Raw genomic sequence first — 23,715 nt, 5'->3', positions numbered from 1 at the left:
TTTTTAGACAGATTTCTATGTTTGCTTACAGCGATCGATTTCACCTGTCATCCTGCGTAGAAAAGTGTTAAATTGGTGTTATCGAAAAGAGAATACTTTATGAGATATCCCATATCTTGAAAAGTATCGGGATAAGATATCTCGGAAAATATTCACCTTTCGATGATCTTACTCTACGGACATTTATTTATTTTCCTTCTTTTTTTTGTCATGGTGCAATAGAGGTCCGAATAGGTCAGTTGCTCTTCCGGTTAAAAATTTTACGCGCCACGGAAATGTTTCACCGACGCTGCGAGAGAAAAAAAAATGTAAACGCAACAATCTTTCAATTACTTCGTTATAACTTTCACCAAATATTTATATTCAATTCTCCGTAACAATAGGTGTTGCGCATGACACGACGTAGGGAAAAAAAAATTTCGAAAATCTCGTTACTCGAGCGACATCGAGGCAGTACCCAAGGCGCGGTTTCAACGCTACGTGATACTCTCGACTTCGATCACGATCACGGTGCGATTCTTCGCACGGGGAGTACTCCTCGCGAGCGCGCATCATCGATGGTAAATCACCGGGCTGGCCGCCAATTAGAGCGAATTCTCGCCGGCGAACCGCCGATTAGCAAATATTCCCCTCTAATCCGATCCCGAGCGACAAGGGTCGCGTCTCGTGCGCCTAAGCAACCCGAGGAAAAATAAAAGCGATGCACTACCCCGCGGGGAGCGTGGAGCATCCCCGAAATCACCGTAATCACGGATATCTGCCTAAATGGCATAATCATCGGATTTCGGGGCAGGGGCGGCAACACACCTGCAATTAGCAGCGGTGGGGTCAGCTTCGGCCGGGCCCTCGTCTTCCCACGCCCGCATTTTACCGCTCACCAGGTATGCGCGAAGGCGCGGAACGGGTTCCCCGTAAGAAGACAAAAGGGCGCTGAAGTAACGAGCCGTGCGTCGTCTTCTGCTTCTTCGTCGCTTTTCGTGTTAAGCGTCGGCCGAAAAAAAGGGTCTCGTGGGCGCTTTCGAAAGGGGGCTAAGTGTCAGGAACAACAAAGCTAGTTCGAACGCGAACGCCGCGCGCTTTAAACGTAAACGTGTAAAGTGGCTCATTAATATTCAAAACGCGCTGGGTAGCACTGCCGTTTTAAATGCGCGTCGCACCGCCGCGCGAGAGACCGCGTATTTCGCCGCGCGCGCGCGCGCACGCGCGCAGATACAGCCGCGAGTAAAACTTTTAAAATTAATTCGTGGCTTGTTTCAAATGTAAATATGTTTCAGCGTGCTTATTTCTATTTTATCAGTCATTATGTCAGCGGAATTGAATATTCAATCCTGTGATTTTTCGCGATATTCCCCGCGCGAGCCGTGAGTGTGTGTCACGCTAATTTTTACGAGCGGGAAATAAATTTGAAAAATAAAGGAGATAAAAAACGCGCGAGCACGTTCGAGCCGTTTCGTCGGGAGTTGCCGTTTTGCCGGTAGTTAAAACTAGCTCGAATATATTTCGCTGCTATATCGCGGAGGAGCGTAATAGAATTCGTGCCCACAGCCCCGGTTCCTGAAACCCCTCCCTGAAACTTGTACTTGAGGTTCTCCCGGGCTGAGGATTAACATGTTAATACCACTCGTACATATTGTCGCGAGTGTGACCCCTCGAACCACCTATCACCGGTACCCACCATCGCGACCGTTCACCAACGAGTACACGAGATATACCACTTACACAGGATATTCCGCTCCTCGAGTTTCGAGGTGGCACACCTTTTGAGAGAAAGAGAGAGAGAGGGAAAAGGAGGAATTTCAGTTTCAAGTGCACTATGGAATTAGCCTCACTTTTAGACAGATACCTTTTCACCTGCAATATTTTCAGTCCGTTTTTAAGGCACACCCCCGCCTGGTCCTGGTGGATTTTCTAAAAGCGTTTCAAGAGAACTCAAGGTGGCGGCCGTCCCTTCGCGCGAGTCTTCGTCTCTCGTTGCTTGAAATTCAAGCCGAAACCGCGATGAATCATATACTTATCGATTCAACAGAAGCCTCGGCCGCCGCCGCCTCACTTTTTCTTTCTGTTTCACTCACACGCGGCGTAGAGCCCGCGCGAATGGAAAGACCGACGTAGCTCGCGTCTGGCATTACAAAGAACGTCTGGCCGTTCACTGGGAAAAGACCCGCGCTGAAAATGAAGAATCGACACTATTGTAATTTATTTAACGGCTAGCCACGCCTCGCGCTCACCGACCTTCGCTCGTAATTATACGTTCCGAGTAATCGGGAATGCTGCGTGATAGGATAAATGTAAAAAGGAGAGGGCTGTCATTAACCCGTCGAATCGACGGACATTTCTAATTCCGTCAGATTGATAGAAACCCCCGTGTCAAAAATTGAGTGCGTGTTGTCTATTAGGAATACTAACGATATCATCTGCCGTGGAAAATCAGTTAGCTCGATGGAACACGTAATCCCTGGCGCTCCTGTTAATCAAAAGGCCGTTTTTTTCTAATGTAGGAATAACCCGAGTACAAATTTGCGTTCTATATTAAGTTCAATTTAGTTCTACATTCAGGTCTTTAAAGGTCGTTTTATCGTGCTCCTTTAATACTACACTGAAAAAAATTGCTGTTCAAGTAAATATTTACTAAGAAGTAAACTGGAGTAGTTTATTTTATTTTATTTTATTTGGATTAAGTAAATATTACTTGAATGTAACACTTTGTTTCTTTTAGTCTTCTATTCTAATAGTCCTTAGCAAATATTTACTTGAGCGCAGCAATTTTTTTTCACTGCACAAATGAGAAGTTATTTCCATTTTCTCCATTTGAAAACTTAAAGACTGTAGAATTTAAAATTTCGTCTCGGGAATACGTTACAGAATTGATCATTCTATAATCTGCGAATGTCTGATAAAAACATTGTATCCTTCATGATCTTGGTATCGATGGTTCGATGAACGCTTAAACGCGTCTCTTATCAGAAAGGCGTAAAATTTAAAGGATCCCAGCAAATAGGATTTTAAAGACAAGATAATAGAGAAGTCATTTCTTCAAATTTACAACACAAGATGGTCTTATGTCGCAAAAAAAAAGACACAGTTTTTTAAAGGCATTGTTATCAATATATTAAGCATGAAACTCGAGAAAAACAAATTGTAGTATAATCATGTCCTCGCGCGAAGATCCAAGCTCGTCGAGAAAGCCACTCCGCTACACCTATTTCCGCATTTTTACGATACATACTGCATAATGCGATTTCGTATGCATTACGTAAAATGTAAACTACACCGCGTTGAATTGCATTTACATCTTGGCGGCGGAAAAACTTGACGGGACGCCGTTTCCCACGAGAAATTTCGCCGATCTGTCAGACGCGATATACATATATATGTATATAACAAACTATTTTCATCGTGCCGTTTCTTGCTGCTTGCAGAGATACCGAAGAATGAATACAACAACAAGAATCAGTCCACGGGGAACAGTCCAATAAAGGTGGAACTGCAGAACAACATGGACAGGTAAGTAAGAACCGCTGTGTACGCCACGCGTTTACCGCGAACACGCTTTCTCTCCTTTCATTCGGTCGAGCGCGACGAGTCGGCCGAATTGAATGAATCGAATCGATGGGAGCGGGAGCTGCGGGAACTCGTGTTTCGAAAACCGACGTCGATGATCGAAACGAACGAGCCGTGGCCGACTTCTGTCGCTACTTCGCTTCATTCTTCGGGTCGCGACAGGACGTTCAAGAGCCTCATGAATCATCCATTCAGTCGACTCGTACAATGAGAGTCAATGTTTGTCCGTGGATTGTCATCCCTTAAGAAAGGCTCGCCTGCGCGTGACGCTCGCCGTGAAAAACGGCCGGCCCTTCAAGTCCTTCCGAGGCATTCGCCGCAGACCCTCGAGCGTGTTGTTGAAATTTGCAAAACGGTCGCGAGACGTACGGTGTATTTACGGAGTCGGTAAACGAACTTCTTTCCGGATGGGAACACGATGGAATTCGATAACATGCTATCTTAGGAACGGACGGATTCGCGAACTTCTCTGCGAGCTCTCACGCTCAGATCGAATGACATCTGGCGCATTTGGAAGTTGGTTAAATTATTTTAAGAAACTGGGTAACGTCGAAACGACACCGAGAATGAAAAAGCTAATTGGTGTTAATTCTTGAATTGAAATCCCTTCCCAACAAGTTTGAGCGTTATCGCTGAATAATTTAGAATTACCTCTATTTCACCTGTTTATTATCGTTTTTAGATATTTGGAAAGTACGAAATACGTAAGAAATATAAAATAACTCGATATTTCCCACCTTGTGTAAAATTAACGTTCCATTTATCTCTGTCTTTATTTATTTTTATCTTTATTGAAAATCAAAACAATACGGTATAGTGGTGAAAATGTAAATGTACTAACACCGAAGAGCTAAGAGTCTGAAAAAAAAGAGAGACGAGTAGGATATTCCAATATTGAAACTTTGTAACGAATGAGTCAAACATTCGGTTGAACATTTCGACGTCGGGTTGTAAAATAGAGAATTCACAGACCGGAAGCTTCACTTGGAGAACTCCAAATCGTCCGTTTCTATCTGGTTTGCACGATAGAAAAAAGAAAAGAGAGAAAGAGAGAGAGAAAAAGGGAAATGCGTCCAATCCGCGTAGAATCAACAGCTGGAGAAAGAGAAGAGAGAGAGAGAGAGAGAGAGAGAGGACCCGACAGACGTCGCCTGGTTCTCGTTTTTTTCATTATCACGCGGTGCAACGAAAGCAAACGGCTTTCCCGCTCGCGCTTCAGAATCCGACGGTTGCGTTTAAATATTTTGGTTAGACATTTGTGAGTTACTTGGAAGCGGCGGCAGCAGCGTTCAGTACAAACACACTCGAGGGCTGCTGCTTTTCCACCGGGGGTATGTAACGAGCGAGAATACATTACGAGTTTCTCGACCGCCGTCGAGGAAGAGAGAGAGTTGGAGAGAGAGAGAGAGCTGGAACTCCATACTCTATACCGAAATTCGCGAGTTCGACCGAACGTGCTTGAAAATTGTATCGAGGTGCCGAATTCCTCGAGAGTGTTTCTCTAATTACAACGGCGCATCGAGAAATTATGTAACACCGTAGTAACGGAGACTCGGTCGCGCGGTTTGTATGGACGGGTGTCTAACTTTTCCGCGGGTCAAAATCGACGGGTTAAAGATTAATTTCGGCACGTTGGGAAGCGAGAGAACGGTGAGCGATAACCGTTGACGCGCGTATGTCGGATAAATTTGCCGCTCGACCACCATCACAAACACTAACAAATAGCGCGAATTAAAATGCAGCCGATACAGATCGACCTTCATTGATTTTCAGAGTACCTTTACCTTACGGGCACGCCCCGTCGATGATCCCGATGAGGAGACAAAGCATTCGCTGCCATTTCCGCAAGGGAATCGATTGGTGCAGCTGGAAATTAATTTCCATAATAATAATTATGCTCCTGCTCTGCCTGACGGCAGCGTTAACCTACGTCGCAGGTAATTATTCGCATATTGCAATTCCAAACACCGGCACTCTTCTTTGCCACATCGCGAGTTTAACGCTAAGCATAATTTCAAATCTACCGGAGACCGAAGTTTATTTTCACAAATATATTACAGACAAACGGGAGAATTTTCAGATATTTAAAAAAACGTTCGAGAAATACGCATGAGAGACGTCCCAACTCTCTCGCACGTTTCTTCTCACTAAGATTCTCCTCACTCGTTTCTTCTCAGTAAGATAAACCGTCGAAGTAACACGACGCAACATCGCAGGCGGTGTAACTTCCAATGGCGATAACACAACACCGCGCTCGACTTAATTAATCCCACATTAACGCGGTGTCCTGTTTAGTGAACTGGTCGTACCAAAGCACGAAGGCGTGCACAGTCCTGGTGGGCGAGAACACCGACGCCAAACCGTCGTCGAGCGAGTCGAACAAGACGTCCTCGTCGTCCGCATCGACGTCGTCGCAATCGAGCGGCAGGGCGCGGCAGCAGTCGCCGTCAGGAGGTAGTATTAGCACATCGGATAGCATGTTGTTAGATGGTGTATACAGCCGCAAGCGTAGGGACACGTTTAACGAGCATGCGTTGCCGCACCAAACTGTCGCACCACCACCCTCCCATGACCCCGAAGAGCTGCCCTTGACCCCGGCCAGCACTGCGGTCGAAATCTCAGGGTTCGGGCAGCGATCGTCGGTCTCGTTGCATGAGGAGCATTCTGGTAAGGCTGTGCATGATCCGGAGGTGCATGCGGACGGTCGAGGTCCGGTGGAAGGAGCTGTCGACCGTGCCGAGGCCGGCGAAGACGCCACGGCGCCGGAGTCGCCGGGATCGACGACTCCCTCGCTTCTCGTCTCCTCTCCTACTAACCACCCGCACGATCGTTCGACTCATACCACTGTCGCTGTCGACCTCACCTCTTCGTCCTCTGTCAGCTCTGTCTTCCCGTCCGTCGGCACGTCGCCGCCGTTTCTTCCCGCAGGATTCCCCTCGGCCGGCGCTTCCGGCCGCGAGCTCCCGACCGTCGCGACGCCACGTCGGGAGGAGCACGTTGCCTCGCCGAGTGGGCCGATTGCGAAACTTGGCGGCGACGCGGATTTCGACGGTGTCGCCGGTAACGCCGGCACGTCCGAAAGTTCCGACGTTGCCGAAAGCAGCGACGGTATCGCGGCTACGACGTCTGCATCCGGCGTGGGGAAACTTCGCCCAGATAGCGGCGGCCACGAAGTACCGCCGATAGTCGGCGGAACTGCGGGGAACGACAATAACGTTCGCGCTGCCGATTACAGCGGCGATGCAGATCTCGCTGATAGCACGGCTGCAACGGAGGACCCACGCTCGGATGAACCGACGGGGAATCAACGAGCGAGCGTAAGTAATTCCGATTGGAACGGCTCCTCCGACGAAGCGTCGACACCGGCAGAAGCGCAGCGGGGAGGGGCGAACGTCAGTGAAGTCTCGCCGGATGCGAGCTCGAGCGATCAAACGACGTCCGACGCACCGTTGAGTAAGAACGAGGACGTGGTGATCGAGGTTGCGCCCGAGGAGACAATTAGCTGGAACGATGGCCCGAAGACGATGGACACGGGATCGGCGCGTTCCCAGACGTCGGGCGTCGTGAAAGAAACGCGAGAGCTCTCCCGGGAGTACTCGTCGTCCGAGTCGTCCGAGTCCAATATCGTTAGGGCCGCCGAAGCTCCGGAGGAACCCCAACGAGACTATCCCGTGCCGATCTACAGTTACGGGCAGGACGAGGTGGAGATCGTCAACCTCCGTCACAAGGAGCGGCCGGTCGCGAGGACCGAACACCATCCCGCTAAATCAGCCGCTCCCGGAGTCTTCGGTAACGACGTGAGGACGAACACCGTGTCCCGCAAGGAGCGTGACAAGGACGACATGCGGGTCATCACGAGGGAAGGAAGCGACGAGGAGTTCCTGCGGAAGTTCGAGGAGAATTTCCGCGCGGCGGTCCCCGAGATCGACGAAAACTCCGCCGAAAACTCCCCGCCGGTCAAGACCACCGCGACGGATGGGCCGCACGACACGGTGCATGATTCATCGGGCGACGCATCACCCTCTAACACAGCCAATGTCCGATCCGGTTCGCCGATAACCCAGCGGGTGCAGATCGTCGAGGTACCCGTGTATCGCGACGGCGACTCGTCACCCCCGTCACCATCGTCTTCATCCTCATCGTCGTCCGCTTCGTCGCCCCACCGGGTGCTCATAAACATAACGATCGCCAGCGAGGACTCGCCCACTGCCTCCTCGAGGCCTCTGTACGTCCTGTCGGTGTCCGTGCCGACGGAGGTCGACGCGATCCGTTCGTCCGGGATTAACATCAATCAGGCGCAGGTGCACGAACGGCCTTCGGAGATGCCCGAAGCGGCGAGCATGCTGAGAAAGATCGCCGCTAACGGCGAGTCGATAGACACGCTCGATGCGATGCGATTACCGCCGCCGCCGCAGCCACCTGCCTCGCCACCAGCGCCGATCTGGGCCGGTGGCGAGTGCGAGTGCTCTTGTCCGTGCATGGGCTCGTCCTCTGACGAGTGGGACAACTTTTCAGAGTTCGACGAGAACACCAACGTGGAACAGGAGGAGGAGGAGGAGGTCGAGCGACACGCTAACTCCACGACGGAGAGATCCCGGGAGTCCGGGGGAACGGGATTGGGGGGGAATCGGGAGGAGCAGCGCGAAGAATCCGCGGCGAGTCCGCCAGCGAGTTCGGTAAGAAGCGGGAACGTGACCAGCACGGAAGAGTATCACTCGTCGACGATGCTCGACTCCGTGGAGAATACCGGCGAGACTACGCCGACTCCCGGACCTGAAGTAAGCACCGACGTGTGGGCTTGCCCCGGAAGCACTCCGCTTCCCCCAGAGCCCACTATACTGATTCTGGAAGGTGAGGCCTCGTTTACGTTGTTTCTATCTGTCTCTTTCCGTCTTTCGCGCGGCTTGATCTTCTCTCCGCGAATCAATCTTTTCTTTTCTCCGGGAACTCTCTTCTTCCACTTTCTCTCCGTCTTCGCTGCTGATGCGACGCTCGACTTCTTTGCTTGTTGTTTAGTTCGAGGATTGTTGCTTCTCGAGCGCGGGAGTTCATGCAGATGGAAAGAGAGAGAGAGAGAGAGAGAGATGGTGTTGCCTGTGTAGTAGTGTTATTATTGCTTCGTGGTAGTGGGTAGTGTAGTTTTTGCGTAAGTTGTTACTGCGGCGTTCGAGTGTGAGACGTGATTTTCAGGTCGAGATTTTCCCCGGCCGATCGCGGAACGGTGTTGAGAGGTTGACAACCGGCGGTGTGTTCCATGAAAGTAAATTCCCAAGATGATAATTAACCGTTGTCTCGTTAATCTCGCGATAACTAATGCCGGGTGTACGAATCCGGTTTGAAGATGCCGATTTTTTTCTTTTTCTTTGTTAACGCCGATCTTTTTGTTTTTGTTTTTTCCTTTTTTCAAAGCCAGCTGTTCGCGACACATCCGAGTGCGCGCGAGATCGCGAATCGTTCTCTGACGTAAATAGATAATTATGTTGATTTTACTAAAACTGTTACTAACATCGACCTGGACGGTATCAGCCGAGAAACATCCGAGCTCGATCGAATATACCAGCTCTACTGACCGCGACCCGTAATCCCCGTACTCGCAGGTGGGCGAACTTTCCCGGCGAGATCTTTCCCACCTGACGGCACGACCTTCGCTCAAGTCAGCCTAGGACAAAAACTTAGCAAAGAGATACCGCCGTACGGCTACTGGAACATGCAGTTCTACCAATCGGAGGCCGCCTACGTACGCTTCGACTACAGCATCCCGCGCGGTGCCAGCATCGGCGTCTACGCGAGGAGGAACGCGCTGCCCACGCACACGCAGTATGACCTTCTGGAGGTTCTCAGCGGTTTCAAGGCGCGGACCACCAGGGCGTCCCATGTTAGTGTTATTGTATGTGCCATCACCCTATTTTTCATTTCTATCATCTTAACGTAGTAGACGGACAACGTCGGGTTTGGACGATATACTTTTTTTTCCATTTTTTTTACTCGCCCCCTAGCAGAACATAAATATATGTGTGTGCGTGTATGTGTGTGTACGTACTGTAACGGTATTGAGCGATGATGGTTCAATCGACGCTGATCGCTCCCGCAGCCTTCGATCAAGAAAGAGGTGACACAGTACATGGAGCCGGGTCATTGGTTCCTCTCGCTTTACAACGACGACGGGGATCCTCACGAGGTCTCGTTCATTGCTGTGATCGCCGAGGACATGACGCACAACTGTCCGAACGGCTGTAGCGGCAAAGGCGAGTGTCTTCTCGGTCACTGTCAGTGCAATCCCGGTTTCGGCGGTGAGGATTGCAGCGAAAGCGTCTGTCCCGTTCTCTGCAGCCAGAGAGGTGAGGTTTATCCATCGTCGCCCGGGGAAAGGAAGCGAAAGCTCGGTTAAAAACTTATCGATAACCAGCTTCTTCGTTTTAACCGATTATAAGTAGCGGCGCTCTTGAATAATTTATACACATTTTTTTTTTCCTTTTACGCGATCGTATTCATCCATACATTATTATGCGCTCTCATTGCCGAAAGAATATCGAGGAATCGCTACGATAATGGGATTCAGCGATTCGGTTAAAATAACATTAAATTGAAATCCGTATCGGAATTTTAATAAACTTCAAAAATCGGTTATTGGTTACGGGTTTGATTAAAATCCTATTGAAATAGAAAGATATAACGATTGGTAGGTTTTTTAACAGATTAAAAAAAACCAAGTCTGGTTACGGCTTCGTTTATCGATTTCTTTTAAATAGAAATCAAAGCCGATTACATTTCACTCGTTTCAGTATTGCACTTTTCCAAACAGCCGCGATACATATTTCCTGGTGCTTGGTACCGATTATTCTCCCCTTCCCCTCTCTCGCGCGCGCGCACGCCGGGAACGGAGGAATACGTTTGTATTTATTTACTCGGTAAAACAAAGTGATTCGAGTAACTGACTCCAAGGGAAAAATATAACAATAATTCGATACGTCTCCATGACTTTGCGATCTAATAACTTGAAACGCGAGTATTTCCGGTACGATCGGATTGCAGCGACTGCTGCAGCCACCGCTCATCGCACGCCGGTTTTAATCACTGAAACTTTCCATCTTCGCGGCGGCAACTTGGAGCGTTGCTCTCGCTGATGAGCGGCGCGTGAATAATTTCCGCTGATCTCGTTAAATAATACCGTCGTTCCGTTTTAGGCGAGTACATAAACGGCGAGTGCCAGTGCAATCCCGGCTGGAAGGGAAAGGAATGCTCCCTGCGACACGACGAGTGCGAAGTGCCCGACTGCAATGGCCACGGCCACTGCATGAACGGCAAGTGCAACTGTGTACGCGGCTATAAGGGCAAGTATTGCGAAGAGGTCGATTGTCCGCATCCGACCTGCTCCGGTCACGGTTTCTGCGCCGAGGGCACATGCATCTGTAAAAAGGGCTGGAAAGGGGCCGATTGCAGTCAAATGGACAAAGAGGCGTTGCAGTGCCTGCCGGACTGCAGCGGACACGGAAACTTCGATTTGGAGACTCAGACCTGCCTCTGCGAGTCCATGTGGTCCGGTGACGATTGCTCGAAAGGTAAAGGGATGAATTAATGGATTTTTATGNTTTTTTTTTTTTTTTTTTTTTTTTTTTGGAGGGAAGAGATGAAATGTTTGCACGCGACTCGTGCGCGTAAATAGCTTAAAATTTTCAGTTTAGAGAGTTGTTACGTAAAAAAAAAAATAAATCATTGTGTGCTCTGTGTATCTCTCTCTCGTACAATATAAAACATTTCTATTCTCCACATTTACTCTGTCAAATATTTTTCAAGCACGGTAACGAGTTATTTTATATTTTAGGTACGAAATCATTTTTGCGTGTATTTTGTACGAAATATGTATGTACGAAAATAATCCATTTCTCTCTATTTTCTCCTTCGTTAAGGAGAGAATTACTTCTTCACGTTTATTTATTATAGGCCACGTCCGACGAATATTTTCATCTGTAACGTTGATTTAACATCGGAGCCCGCTATTTATAAAATCGTCGTTCTCGCAAATGCTAAGTCAACTCAATAAACATTAATCGTACGGCAATGATACGGAAAGTTAGGACAATCGATCGTACGTTCGCGCATCCAACGAACTGACGACTCCTGTATGTTTCCAGGTTTCTAGGTGGCGGCCGGAATATACTCGCGAAAGTAATTCTTACGAAACTCTCGATTAACTGTCCACTTTTCCAGATCCCTCTTCTTCTCATGGCCTCGTTTATTCGTCGTCGTCAGACAGTCATCGCTTTGCTCTCCCGGCTTCTGAGTGTCGCTTCGAGACTAACATCCCTATATTTCCGAACATTCCGACGACGTCGTTCTCACGCTAACCGCCTCGCTGTGTTTCAGAACTATGCGATCTCGATTGCGGCCCTCATGGACACTGCGTGGACAACGCCTGCGATTGCTCGCCAGGTTGGTCCGGCGAGTTGTGCAATCTGAAGCAATGCGATCCTCGCTGCAACGAGCACGGACAATGCAAGAATGGCACGTGTCTGTGCGTTACCGGATGGAACGGAAAACACTGTACGATGGAGGGTTGTCCGAATTCCTGTTCCGGCCATGGACAGTGCAGGGTGTCGAACGACGCGCAGTGGGAGTGCCAATGCTACGACGGCTGGGACGGCAAGGACTGCAGTGTGCTCTTGGAACAGAACTGCAACGATGGACGAGACAACGATAAAGGTACCACGTTTCCACGTGAACGCATTCTCGATATTGATTGCCTTCCGACCTATTGACAAATTGCTCCTCGAGTTCCCCATAAAAGACGACCGGTGAATAATTCCACAGTGCAGATGTGTTTGAGAGCGTAAACTTTCAAACGAAGAACGTCGATTGATTATTTATTACAAATAATAATAATTGGTAATCAATTATTGTTTATTACAGGTGTGTACCAATTATTTCTCATTCGTTTAATACGTTAAACTTGCGAAACTTGTTAAAGAGGACGCAACGTTCGAATCGTAATCTTAGATGAGCGAGATTTCTTTTACACAAAGGATGTTTGCTTAGGAAAACAATGAAGACCAGCTGTTTGATATATTTTTCTCCGTGGGACTCCGCGTAACAAGAATTAATGCGCCTCTTTCAGACGGTCTCACCGATTGCGCCGATCCGGAATGTTGCTCCAATCATATGTGTCGTAGCAGCCAGCTGTGTGTCTCGGCGCCCAAACCAATCGATATATTGCTACGGAAACAGCCACCCGCCATCACCGCTTCTTTCTTCGAGAGAATGAAGTTCCTAATCGACGAGGGCAGTCTGCAGAACTACGCTCGTCAGGAGACCTTCAACGAGAGGTAAGCTCGCCGTCGACCGTCGCGAGACTTTCCCCCCTTGTCCTTGCGACCAATGTCGTCGTCTTGGTTCTCGTCGTCTCCGCGTTTGCTCAAAAATCGTTAGCGAAAATTGTCCGTCCCGATGTTGATGTTGCGTCTACAGGTTGCGTGTCTCTGAGTAAAGAAATAAAATGGGAGATTTAACTCAACATGCGCGATCACGAGAGAATGGCAGCAATTATAAACATAGGCACACACTGATCATTAACACTGTACAGGACTTCACAGATTCGTCGAATTTCTTTCCATGTACGAATTTTTTTAAATAATTTCGGACCATTTCTTCGCAAGGAAAACTCTCAATTATATACGTTTTACTTTTCACGATATCAATTTTTCGATATCTTCGGAATTAAGTGTCGAATAATGAAATCCAGTTGGAGTAAGAGATCCCTTAGACATTCTGGAGAAATCAGACCTTATTACTTGTAACTCGACTTCCGCAGCTAGATTCGTGAAATTTTCTGGTTTCTCGATGCAAGTCGACAACCACCGATATCTTTCTCTTTTTCCCTCCCTCCCTCCCTCCTCTCTCTCTCTTTCTCTCTCTCTCTCTCTTTCTCTCGGTACGTCCTTATTAAAAATTTATCATTAATCATCTGCTCCGCATTGAACAAAGGATCCGTATGTGGAAAAGAAGATGACGGGGAATCTGTGGAGTCCTGTACGAACCGTAAATCCTGAAGGTCGAGAAAGTTGCATGCTCGACGGGATGACTAAAGGTTATTAATACGAATATGGTCCCTTTGACTCGAGCCAGGAACCGAATCGTTTGAAAGATTAGTCGGGCAAAGCCGATCGATCTCTATTTTTAACGCGGGAAGAAGCGCGCACACACAGAGAGGGTCCCGGCGCTCGCCGAGGGACCCGGTAATCTTTAGCTGCCTGCGCGCATTACAAGATACACGCATACCCCTGTACATCTCTCTCTCTCAGTACACGTGTATACAGACAGTATACAGACACGAGGATGCATACATATAGATTTGAATATTATATCTGCGTTGTTGTGACCCGTGTGAAATCACATCCCAACAGTTTTCTACATATGTTTTGTACGTACGTGTGCGCGAGCGTGTGCCCTGCACTGACCCTCCCCCACCCCGACCCCCTTTCGGCCCTTATCTCCATATATATATATACATATCTCTCTCTTTCTCTCTCTCTCTCTCTCTCTCTCTCTCTCATATATTTTTTTCTATCCACCTCGATCTTCATCACAGATCCCTTACAATTTATCTATCATCAGTATCAATCCACAACCCCGTTCATTCAATTCTCTCTTTCTCTCTTTCTCATGTCCGTCCGAGTGGAGCTTGCGTGAATGTGTGAATCCATGTTTAAGCCTCGAGCTTTTCGCTCATCATGCCGACTAAGAGTGGGAGGAAGGGAATACAATAACCGGACAGTTTTTTTTCCTCCCCGACGCGTCGGGCTCATCGGAAGGGACCGAGCACAAATTCTAGTAATCCCGACGCGACGTATCGAAATTCTTTGTAAAAAGCGGATAGTTTTCCTCAGACTCCTCTATATATTTTCATCCCCGCCCCTGGAAATCCTTCGCTCTTTTCTTTTTCTACCGCTCATAACCCCCCCCCCCCTCCCTCCGCCCTAAGGCCGTTCCTTTGAGCATCCTACCTCTTCTAGTTTCGCCTTTAATCACATCATTTTAACACGGCTCTGTTTTATCCGTGCTGCCCGGTCAGTATGTTCTGGAATCACTTCAACACAAGGTAAGAAAAACCAGACGTCGATGAAGCTCGATTAATTAATGAATAAGGATCCGTAATACGAGATCCGTAGCGGTAACAAAGAACCTGCTGCTGTTTGATAATATTTTCGTGCATTTGTGGTATCTCACGTATGTGTACATAATAAAATAACATCCTGCATCCGACCGCGACCGAGTCGTGCGTGTGCGTTCGACTGCGTCCGAGAGAACTCTGACCTCTCTCGATTTGATTCGCCTCGAATCTCAGCAGGTCTCCCCTTGGATCACGTACCGCTCGATCTTTCCGGGTCTTATTCGTAATATCTGTCGGTTCCGACGATGACGAGAAGACAGATATCGAGGATTAATGAGCGCGTGACGAGAAGGAGCCGCGTCTCTCACTCCTCTCTTTAATCCTGAAGATATCCGCGTACCTTTCGACGTTCAGCCTGAAAGGTACGACGAGAGACGCGATGAGAAAAAGATCAATCAGTTGCGCGTGGTTCATGCGGTACGCGACCTAAGAGTCTATCTCGACAGTTGGAACACATCTCACGATCGTTCGAGCTCGCACTTCGTCCTCCATTGTTGTCGAACACATTCTCGTTGCATGGTTCAGTTTCCTTTTGATTCCTACGTTGTGTTTCGTGCCTTTTACGTTCAGCTTCCGACTTTGTGTTATTCGTGTATATATAATATAAATATATATATATATATATATATATGTATATGTATATAAATATATCAACTCTGTACGTATAAGTAGTGATTTATCCTCGATCAATGCTCCAGTGCCAAAGAGGCGCTGATTGGAAAGGTTTAACTATCGTTCACCGTCTCCTGTTCCCCGTCCAGAGACCGACAGCTCCAATCTGACAGAGAGATACCAAGTTTGTGTTCGTCGGCGAGTCAGAAGTAGAGCGATTACATTCCGTGCCGTTTATTATCGCGCAGTAATCGACCACCGTGCCTAGTGGTTCCTCTTTAGCACTGAGAAGCAAAATTGGCGAAAGTACATCGCATTGAATATGTATCACGAATTTGCATATGCAATGGCCGTCGATGCCCGATATCGAGATACTTATTAAACGGTGAAAGGATTCTGTCACATGTAAATGGACGCACATTACCCCCTGATGCAATTTTACCTCAATTGCTTCTGTCTCTTTAAACGTCCGATAAGTGCACTTTGCGTTTAATTATAGCGATTCTCTCCATCCGCCGATATCGATCTACCGATGACAACTACGAATCAATTCCACGGTCTATTTTTAAAGCACTCGGACCTCAGGCAAAGCATTATCCGAGAGATCTTCCGTGCACCCCTCCTTTGTCGTCACCTCGGTGAAAAAAAAAAAGCTTTACTTCAAAAAAGAGCCGACGCTAAAATCCATCGCAACGAAGACCAAAAAAAAGCGAGATTCGTCGGAATTAAAGAAGACGTTCTCGAATCCGTCGTGATATCGATTTTGCCTATTCTCTAGTCAGTTTGCACAGGGAAGAAACTCAAGGCGACCGTCTGCTTGTTTCTACCAAGCAAACATTTTTCTTGGAAAGAGAAGGAGGAAATGTAAAAATAAGAGCACCTAACGAGTCGGGCGTATTAGACATCGTCAAGTGACAGCATCTTTTCGTCGACGTTCACCTCGTAGGGAACGTTCGAGAAGCGTGAACGGTAAATCGTATTTCTTGTAGATTGAGATTAGTCTAGAGAATAGAGATTTGCTTTGTTGGTAGCGTACGACACACGAGGCACACGAAGAAGTAATCTTAGATACTATCGATAGGCTCGCGAGCCTTTGTGCGAACTAAGAACGATCGTTTTCTAACAGCCGATCGGCCGTCGTGCGCGGTCGCGTCGTCACGCACCTCGGCACCGGCCTGATGGGAGTGCGGGTCAGCACCAGCACCCCGTTGGAAGGCTTCACCCTGACGCGAGACGACGGCTGGTTCGATCTACTGGTGAACGGCGGCGGTGCCGTAACCCTGCAGTTCGGCAGGTCGCCTTTCAAGCCGCAAAGCCACATCGTCTTCGTGCCTTGGAACGAGGTGAGCGTAAATTCGAACTAATCGCCGTACTGCGCGTGACTTCTGAACTACAAGCCGACTGAATTATCCAGTTAACTGACCGAGCTCGCTAATAATCGCGCGATGTGAAACGTTCGAGAGCTTCGAGAGAATATTTTCTTCACGACGCGCGAGTAGACCCCGTCGTCGATCTCAGACGCGTCCGGAGGTCACGCCGAAGTCGGGAGAAACGTCGAGGATAATGGAAACGTAATCTGTTTTCACATCAGGTCGTCATAATCGACAAGATCATCATGAGCACCGCCGAGGAAAAGCCACCGCTCCACGTTCCGCACGCGTGCACGGCTCACGATTACGATCTCATGAAGCCGGTCGTCCTGGCGACCTGGAAGCACGGGTTTCAAGGTGCCTGCCCGGACAAGAGCGCCATATTGGCCGAGTCCCAAGTCATACAGGAGAGCCTGCAGATCCCCGGCACGGGATTGAATCTGGTGTACCACAGCTCCAGAGCGGCTGGTTACCTTTCCACCATACAGCTGCAACTTACCCCGGAGTCCATACCGGCCACTTTGAACCTGATACACCTGAGAATCACGATTGAAGGTATACTTTTCGAGAAGACTTTCGAGGCCGACCCCGTGATCAAGTTCACCTACGCGTGGAACCGGCTGAACGTTTACCGTCAGCGCGTCTACGGCGTCACGACCGCGATGGTCAAGGTCGGTTACGAGTACAGCGACTGCAAGGATATCATCTGGGACGTGCAGACGACGAAACTCAGCGGTCACGACATGTCCATCTCGGAAGTCGGTGGCTGGAACTTGGACATTCATCACAGGTACAACTTCCACGAAGGTATTCTCCAGAAGGGAGACGGCTCGAACATTTATCTGAAGCACAAGCCTAGGGTCATACTCACCACAATGGGAGACGGCCACCAGAGGCCGTTGGATTGCTACGACTGCGACGGACAGGCCTCCAAACAACGTCTCTTGGCACCCGTCGCCCTCGCCACTGCGCCGGACGGCTCCATCTTCGTGGGCGATTTCAATCTAGTCAGGAAAATCCTCGTCGACGGAACAGTCAGAACGGTGGTTAGACTGAAGTAAGTTTGCCCGCATCTTTTCGCGTTTCTTCCGAAAGAAATACTTTCTGTCATCGCTCTTCTTCGCTATCAATTCGAAGAGAACGTCTTATCGCTATGATATATCTCAATTTATTTTAATATTATATATTACTTTATATTTTACTTTTCATTTACACACACACACACACACACACACACACACACACACACACACACACACACACATATATAATCATTCAATCTTTATATTTCACGTAACGATCTCTTTTGATTTCTTCACAGCGCGACCAGGGTATCGTATCGATATCACATCGCTCTGAGCCCGCTGGACGGTCTTCTCTACATATCCGACCCGGAGTCCCATCAGATCATCCGCGTCCGCGACACCAACGACTACACAGACCCCGATCACAACTGGGAGACGGTGGTCGGCTCCGGGGAGCGTTGCCTTCCCGGTGACGAGGCTCACTGCGGCGACGGTGCGCTCGCGCGAGACGCGAAGCTCGCTTACCCCAAAGGCGTCGCCGTTTCCGCGGACAACGTTCTGTACTTCGCGGACGGCACGAACATCAGAATGGTCGACCGCGACGGCATCATCACCACCGTGATCGGCAATCACATGCACAAGTCGCACTGGAAGCCGATACCCTGCGAGGGAACGTTGAACGTCGAGGAGGTGCACCTGCGTTGGCCGACCGAGCTGGCGATCAATCCTCTGGACAACTCGCTGCACATGATCGACGACCACATGGTGCTGCAGTTGGCGCCGGACGGTCGCGTCAAGGTCGTCGCCGGGCGTCCTCTTCACTGCGCCTCGCCGTCCTCCTCGTTCGACACGGAGCTCGCCACTCACGCCACCCTCGTGATGCCGCAGAGTATCGCGTTCGGGCCCTCCGGCAACCTGTACATCGCCGAGAGCGACTCGCAGAGGATCAACCGCGTCCGCGTGATCGGCACCGACGGCAAGATCTCGCCGTACGCCGGCGCCGAGTCCAAGTGCAACTGCCTGGAGCGTGGCTGCGACTGCTTCGAGGCCGATCACTACCTGGCGTCCACCTCGAAGTTCAACACCATATCCGCCGTGGCGGTCTCCCCCGACGGGGTGGTCCACATCGGCGACCAGGCCAACTACCGCATCCGCTCGGTGACGGCGAGCATACCGGACGCGAGCGGCGCGCGCGAGTACGAGATCTACGCTCCCGACACGCAGGAGATCTACGTGTTCAACCGGTTCGGCCAGCACATCGCCACGAAGAACATCCTCACCGGCGAGACCGTGTATCTCTTCACGTACAACGTCAACACCAGCAACGGCAAGCTCAGCACGGTGACCGACGCGGCCGGCAACAAGGTCTTCCTGCTCAGGGACTACAGCAGCCAGGTGAACTCGATCGAGAACACGAAGGGTCAGAAGTGCCGACTCAGAATGTCCAGGATGAAGATGCTGCACGAGCTGAGCACACCCGACAACTACAACGTCACCTTCGACTATCACGGGCCCACCGGTCTGTTGAAGACGAAGCTCGACAGCACCGGGCGTAGCTACGTCTACAATTACGACGAGTTCGGCAGGCTGACCAGCGCGGTGACGCCCACCGGCAAGGTGATCAGCTTGACCTTCGATCTCAGTCTGAAAGGTGCGGTCGTGAAAGTCGGACAGAACAACAGGAAGCCCGTCTCGATGCTGATCAAAGGATCGTCGGTGGTAACGAAGGTCGGCGAGGCTGAGCAGAGGACGACGGTGCTCGCCGATGGCTCGGTCGGCAGGGTGACGTCGTGGGCTCACACCGTCAGCACCGACACCATGCCGTACTCGATCTTGGCGGAGATCGAGCCTCTGTTAGGCGAGAGCTACCCTGTACCAGCGAAGCAGCGGACGGAGATCGCCGGGGATCTGGCGAACCGCTTCGAGTGGCGGTACTTCCTGCGGAAAGTCCAGGGGAATAAGAATCGCGGCAACGCGAAGGCGGTCGCCCAGGTCGGCAGGAAGCTCCGAGTGAACGGCGAGATCCTGCTGTCTCTCGAGTACGATCGAGAAACCAACTCCGTGGCCGTGTTCATGGACGACCGGGTGGAATTGCTGAACGTCACGTACGACAGAACGGCCAGGCCCGTCAAGTGGGGCCCGAGGAACGGCATCTTCGCCGGCGTCGAGCTCGAGTACGATCGATTCAGCAGACTTACGAGTTGGACGTGGGGCGACATCAGCGAGACTTACGGCTTCGACCGAGCTGGTCGATTGTACGAGATCAAGTACAGCGACGGAACGTCGATGGTGTACGCCTTCAAGGACATGTTCAGCAGTTTGCCGCTGAAAGTCACCACGCCTCGCGGAAGCGACTATCTTCTGCAGTACGACGAAGCGGGAGCGTTGCAGTCGCTCACCACACCGAGGGGACACATTCATACCTTCTCGCTTCAAACGTCCCTCGGATTCTACAAGTATCAGTACTATTCGCCGATGAACAGGCATCCCTACGAGATCTTATACAACGACGACGGTCAGATTCTCGCCAAGGTGTATCCGCATCAAAGCGGCAAGGTCGCTTACGTCTACGATCACACTGGAAAACTGGAGACGACGTTAGCTGGTAAGTAATTACAATCGGCTTGTAAATCAATCTGTTCATATATCTCACGGTTATTATGTATAATGTGTATATACAATTGGTTTTACTTGAAGAACAAATTTAAGGATCGATTATTCCGGCCGGAAGTTTTACAATCAGCTGCAATTTATTGAAACCTTTCAAACCGTCGAGCCAATACATTTTAATTTTAATATTTGCATATAATTTTTCTTTAATTTCCATTGGATTCTTACGGCACAATCTTTTTATTATTACTATGCTGAGTATCGCGTGATTGTTTGCATATCATCCGACACCTTCCCTTTCGCAGGACTCTCGTCGATACATTACACCTATCAGGAGACCACCAGTCTGGTTCGCAGCATCGACATCAACGAGCCGAACTTCGAGATGCGCATCGAGTACAAGTATCACGCCGGCATCGTGAAAGACGAGAAGATCAAGTTCAACAGCAAGAGCGGCATGGACAACGCGCATTACCGCTACCAATACGACGGCAATGCGCGCATATCCGGCATCGAGGTGGACATCGACGGCAAACAGTTACCGCAGCTTCGTCTCAAGTACAACCAGAACCTCGGCGTGTTGGAGGGCGTCGGCGATCTGCGGATATACAGGAACCTCTTCAACAGATCCGTCATGCAGGACAGCAGCAAGCAGTTCTTCACGGTGACCGACTACGACGAGCACGGCCGCGTCAAGACCGTGCTGATGAACATCCGTACGTTCGACGTGTTCCGCATGGAACTCGAGTACGACAATCGCAATCGCATCAAGATGAGGAAGCTGACGATCGGCAAGGAGGCGCTCGAGAAGAAGGAGGGCTCCCGAATGGAGAAGATCACTTACAACGCGGACGGCCACGTGCTGGAGGTGGCGGACACGGAGAACAACTGGCAGTACGCGTACGACGAGAACGGTAACGTGATCGGCGTGACCGGGCATAACGGGAAGATCGCCCTGGGCTACGACAGTGGCGACCGAGTCGTCCAGTACGGCGACGTGGAATTCAACTCGTACGACGGACGCGGCTTTGTCGTGATTCGCGGCGAGCACAAGTACAGGTGAACACAATCGTCCTTCAGTTGCGCTTCCGAATTGTCTCGAGACGACGGTAGGAATGTGGCTATGCTTCGCGCGAAAGGTTGAATTTTATCGCAATTTTGTTCGCAATTATCGAGAATTGCGTCGGAACGATTTTATTTCGATGAAACCTTGGGAAAAGGTTGCTTTATTGCAGTATCGTTTACAAAATATATATTTTCGTGTTAAAAACCACGCGTGAATGTACGTCGACAATCGTCCGTTGAACGTCGAACGATCGTTTTTCAGTCGTACCGGTTTCCGATCCGTCCGGAAGGACGAAAACAATTATTCACGTCGCGGTATTAGAATGTACGTTCCGTGAAATTGATTTTTATTACAATGAACAAGAATGACGTCGGTAGGATTTTATTCAGATGAAAACTTTGAGGAAGATTGCCGCTCTCATCGAAATACCGATCATAAAATATCGTCTCGTATTACAAACTGAAATTGAATTTTATCACGATAAACAGAATTACGTCGGGAAGATTCGATTTGGACGAAACTTCGGGGAAAGATCGTTGCTTTATTACCGATTGCAAGATATCGTTTCGTATTACAAACACTCATAAATATACGTCAACGATCGATTTATCAACCGAGCTGGTTTTCAGTCGTCTTCAGTCAAATACGGATCACGAGATATCGTTTCGCGTCACAAGCGTCCTAAAGCGTCCTAAATATACCCTGCCTTCCTTCCTTCAGATACAACTCGCGCGGCCAGCTGATTCACTCCTCGGAGCACAAGAAGTTCCAGATCTGGTACTTCTACGACGACCGTGGCCGGCTGGTGTCCATGAACGACGACCGCGAGAACATCACGCAGTTCTTCTACGCGAACCCGAAGACCCCGGACCTGCTGACGCACGTGCACTTCCCCAAGTCGTCCAAGACGTTCCGATTCCTCTACGACTCGCGGGATTTCCTCATGACCGTGGAGACGTCCGAGCAACGGTTCTACGTCGCGACCGACCAGAACGGCTCGCCGCTCGCGCTCTTCGACACGAACGGCAACCTCATCAAGGAGATGCGACGCACGCCGTTCGGCAGAATCGTCAAGGACACCAATCCCGACTTCTACCTGCCTATCGATTTCCACGGAGGTCTCTTGGATCCCAACACCAAGCTGATCTACCTGAACAAGAGACTGTACGACCCGACTCTCGGCCAGTGGATGACGCCGGCTTGGGAGCAAATGGCCAACGAGCTGACCACGCCGACCGACATATTCATCTACCGCTTCCGCAACAACGATCCGATGAATTTCAAGCAGAACGTCGAGTACATGACGGACCTGGCGAGTTGGCTGAAGCTCTACGGCTACGACATCTCCTCGATGCTCGGCTCGGAGTACACGAAGCAGATGGTGTACCAGCCGAGCGCCACTATCACGTCGCCGCAGCTCACCCCGGACTTCGGCGTGATGTCCGGTCTGCAGTGCATCGTGAATCGCGTGCACGAGAAGTTCTCCGACCTGGGCTTCGTGCCGAAGCCGCTGCTGAAGCTGGAGCCGAAGACGCGGAACCTGCTGCCGCGAGTGGCGCACCGTCGCGCTGTCTTCGGCGAGGGTATCCTGGTGTCGCGCGTCGACGGCCGCGCCTTGGTCAGCGTGGTGGACGGCGTGAACAGCGTGGTGCAAGACGTGGTCACATCCGTGTTCAACAACTCGTACTTCCTGCCGCTGCACTTCAGCGTCCACGACCAGGACGTCTTTTACTTCGTGAAGGACAACGCGCTCAAGATCCGTGACGACATGGAGGAGCTCCACCGGCTCGGCGGTATGTTCAACGTGTCGACGCACGAGACGACGGAGCACGGCGCCGGCACGTGGAAGGAGCTGCGACTTCACAATCCGGACGCGGCGGTGGTGATCAAGTACGGCGCCGATCCCGAGCAGGAGCGTCACCGTATCCTGAAGCACGCGCACAAGCGAGCCGTGGAGAGGGCCTGGGAGATCGAGAAGCAGCTGGTGATGGCCGGCTTCCAAGGCAGGGGCGACTGGTCGAAAGAGGAGAAGGACGAGCTCATCAGCCGCGGCACCGTCGACGGCTACGAGGGCGTCGACATCCACAGCGTCCACAGGTACCCCCAGCTCGCCGACGACCCCGGCAACGTGGCGTTCACCCGGGACGCCAAGAGGAAGAGGCGGAAGAGCGGCAACCGGCGCAACAGGACTCACAGGCACGACTCGTGATTCGAGGACGCCACGCGAGTTCGGAGTATCGTTTGGGACTTGATTCGCGCGTGAATCCGACGTGTGAGCTCGAACGAACGAACGAACAAACGGGAGAA

The 23,715-nt window shown here is 50.2% G+C and overlaps 1 protein-coding gene across 3 annotated transcripts in view; it reads left to right on the top strand.

Annotated features, from left to right (window-relative positions):
• Positions 1-23,715, top strand: part of LOC106750601 (teneurin-m) — a 233,186-nt gene extending 209,471 nt beyond the window's left edge. Inside the window, exons 3-15 of one of the 3 annotated variants that reach the window (XM_014631053.1) lie at positions 3,420-3,504; positions 5,335-5,498; positions 5,857-6,015; positions 9,159-9,448; positions 9,653-9,899; positions 10,746-11,120; positions 11,926-12,261; positions 12,674-12,881; positions 16,464-16,680; positions 16,929-17,764; positions 18,029-20,337; positions 20,648-21,401; positions 22,129-23,715. In XM_014631053.1, the coding sequence (XP_014486539.1) occupies positions 3,420-3,504; positions 5,335-5,498; positions 5,857-6,015; positions 9,159-9,448; positions 9,653-9,899; positions 10,746-11,120; positions 11,926-12,261; positions 12,674-12,881; positions 16,464-16,680; positions 16,929-17,764; positions 18,029-20,337; positions 20,648-21,401; positions 22,129-23,617 (7,469 nt within the window). In that variant the 3' untranslated portion in view covers positions 23,618-23,715. Of the gene's footprint in view, positions 1-3,419; positions 3,505-5,334; positions 5,499-5,856; positions 8,413-9,158; positions 9,449-9,652; positions 9,900-10,745; positions 11,121-11,925; positions 12,262-12,673; positions 12,882-16,463; positions 16,681-16,928; positions 17,765-18,028; positions 20,338-20,647; positions 21,402-22,128 lie in introns of those variants that run through there. The other 2 variants (XM_014631051.1, XM_014631052.1) reach the window with 2 other exon arrangements.

The sequence above is a fragment of the Dinoponera quadriceps genome, unplaced genomic scaffold (assembly GCF_001313825.1).
Source record: "Dinoponera quadriceps isolate SergipeBrazil2010 unplaced genomic scaffold, ASM131382v1 scaffold5050, whole genome shotgun sequence".
In the NCBI taxonomy this organism is placed as follows: Eukaryota; Metazoa; Arthropoda; class Insecta; order Hymenoptera; family Formicidae; genus Dinoponera; species Dinoponera quadriceps.
This window is presented reverse-complemented; position numbering and strand designations above follow the sequence as displayed.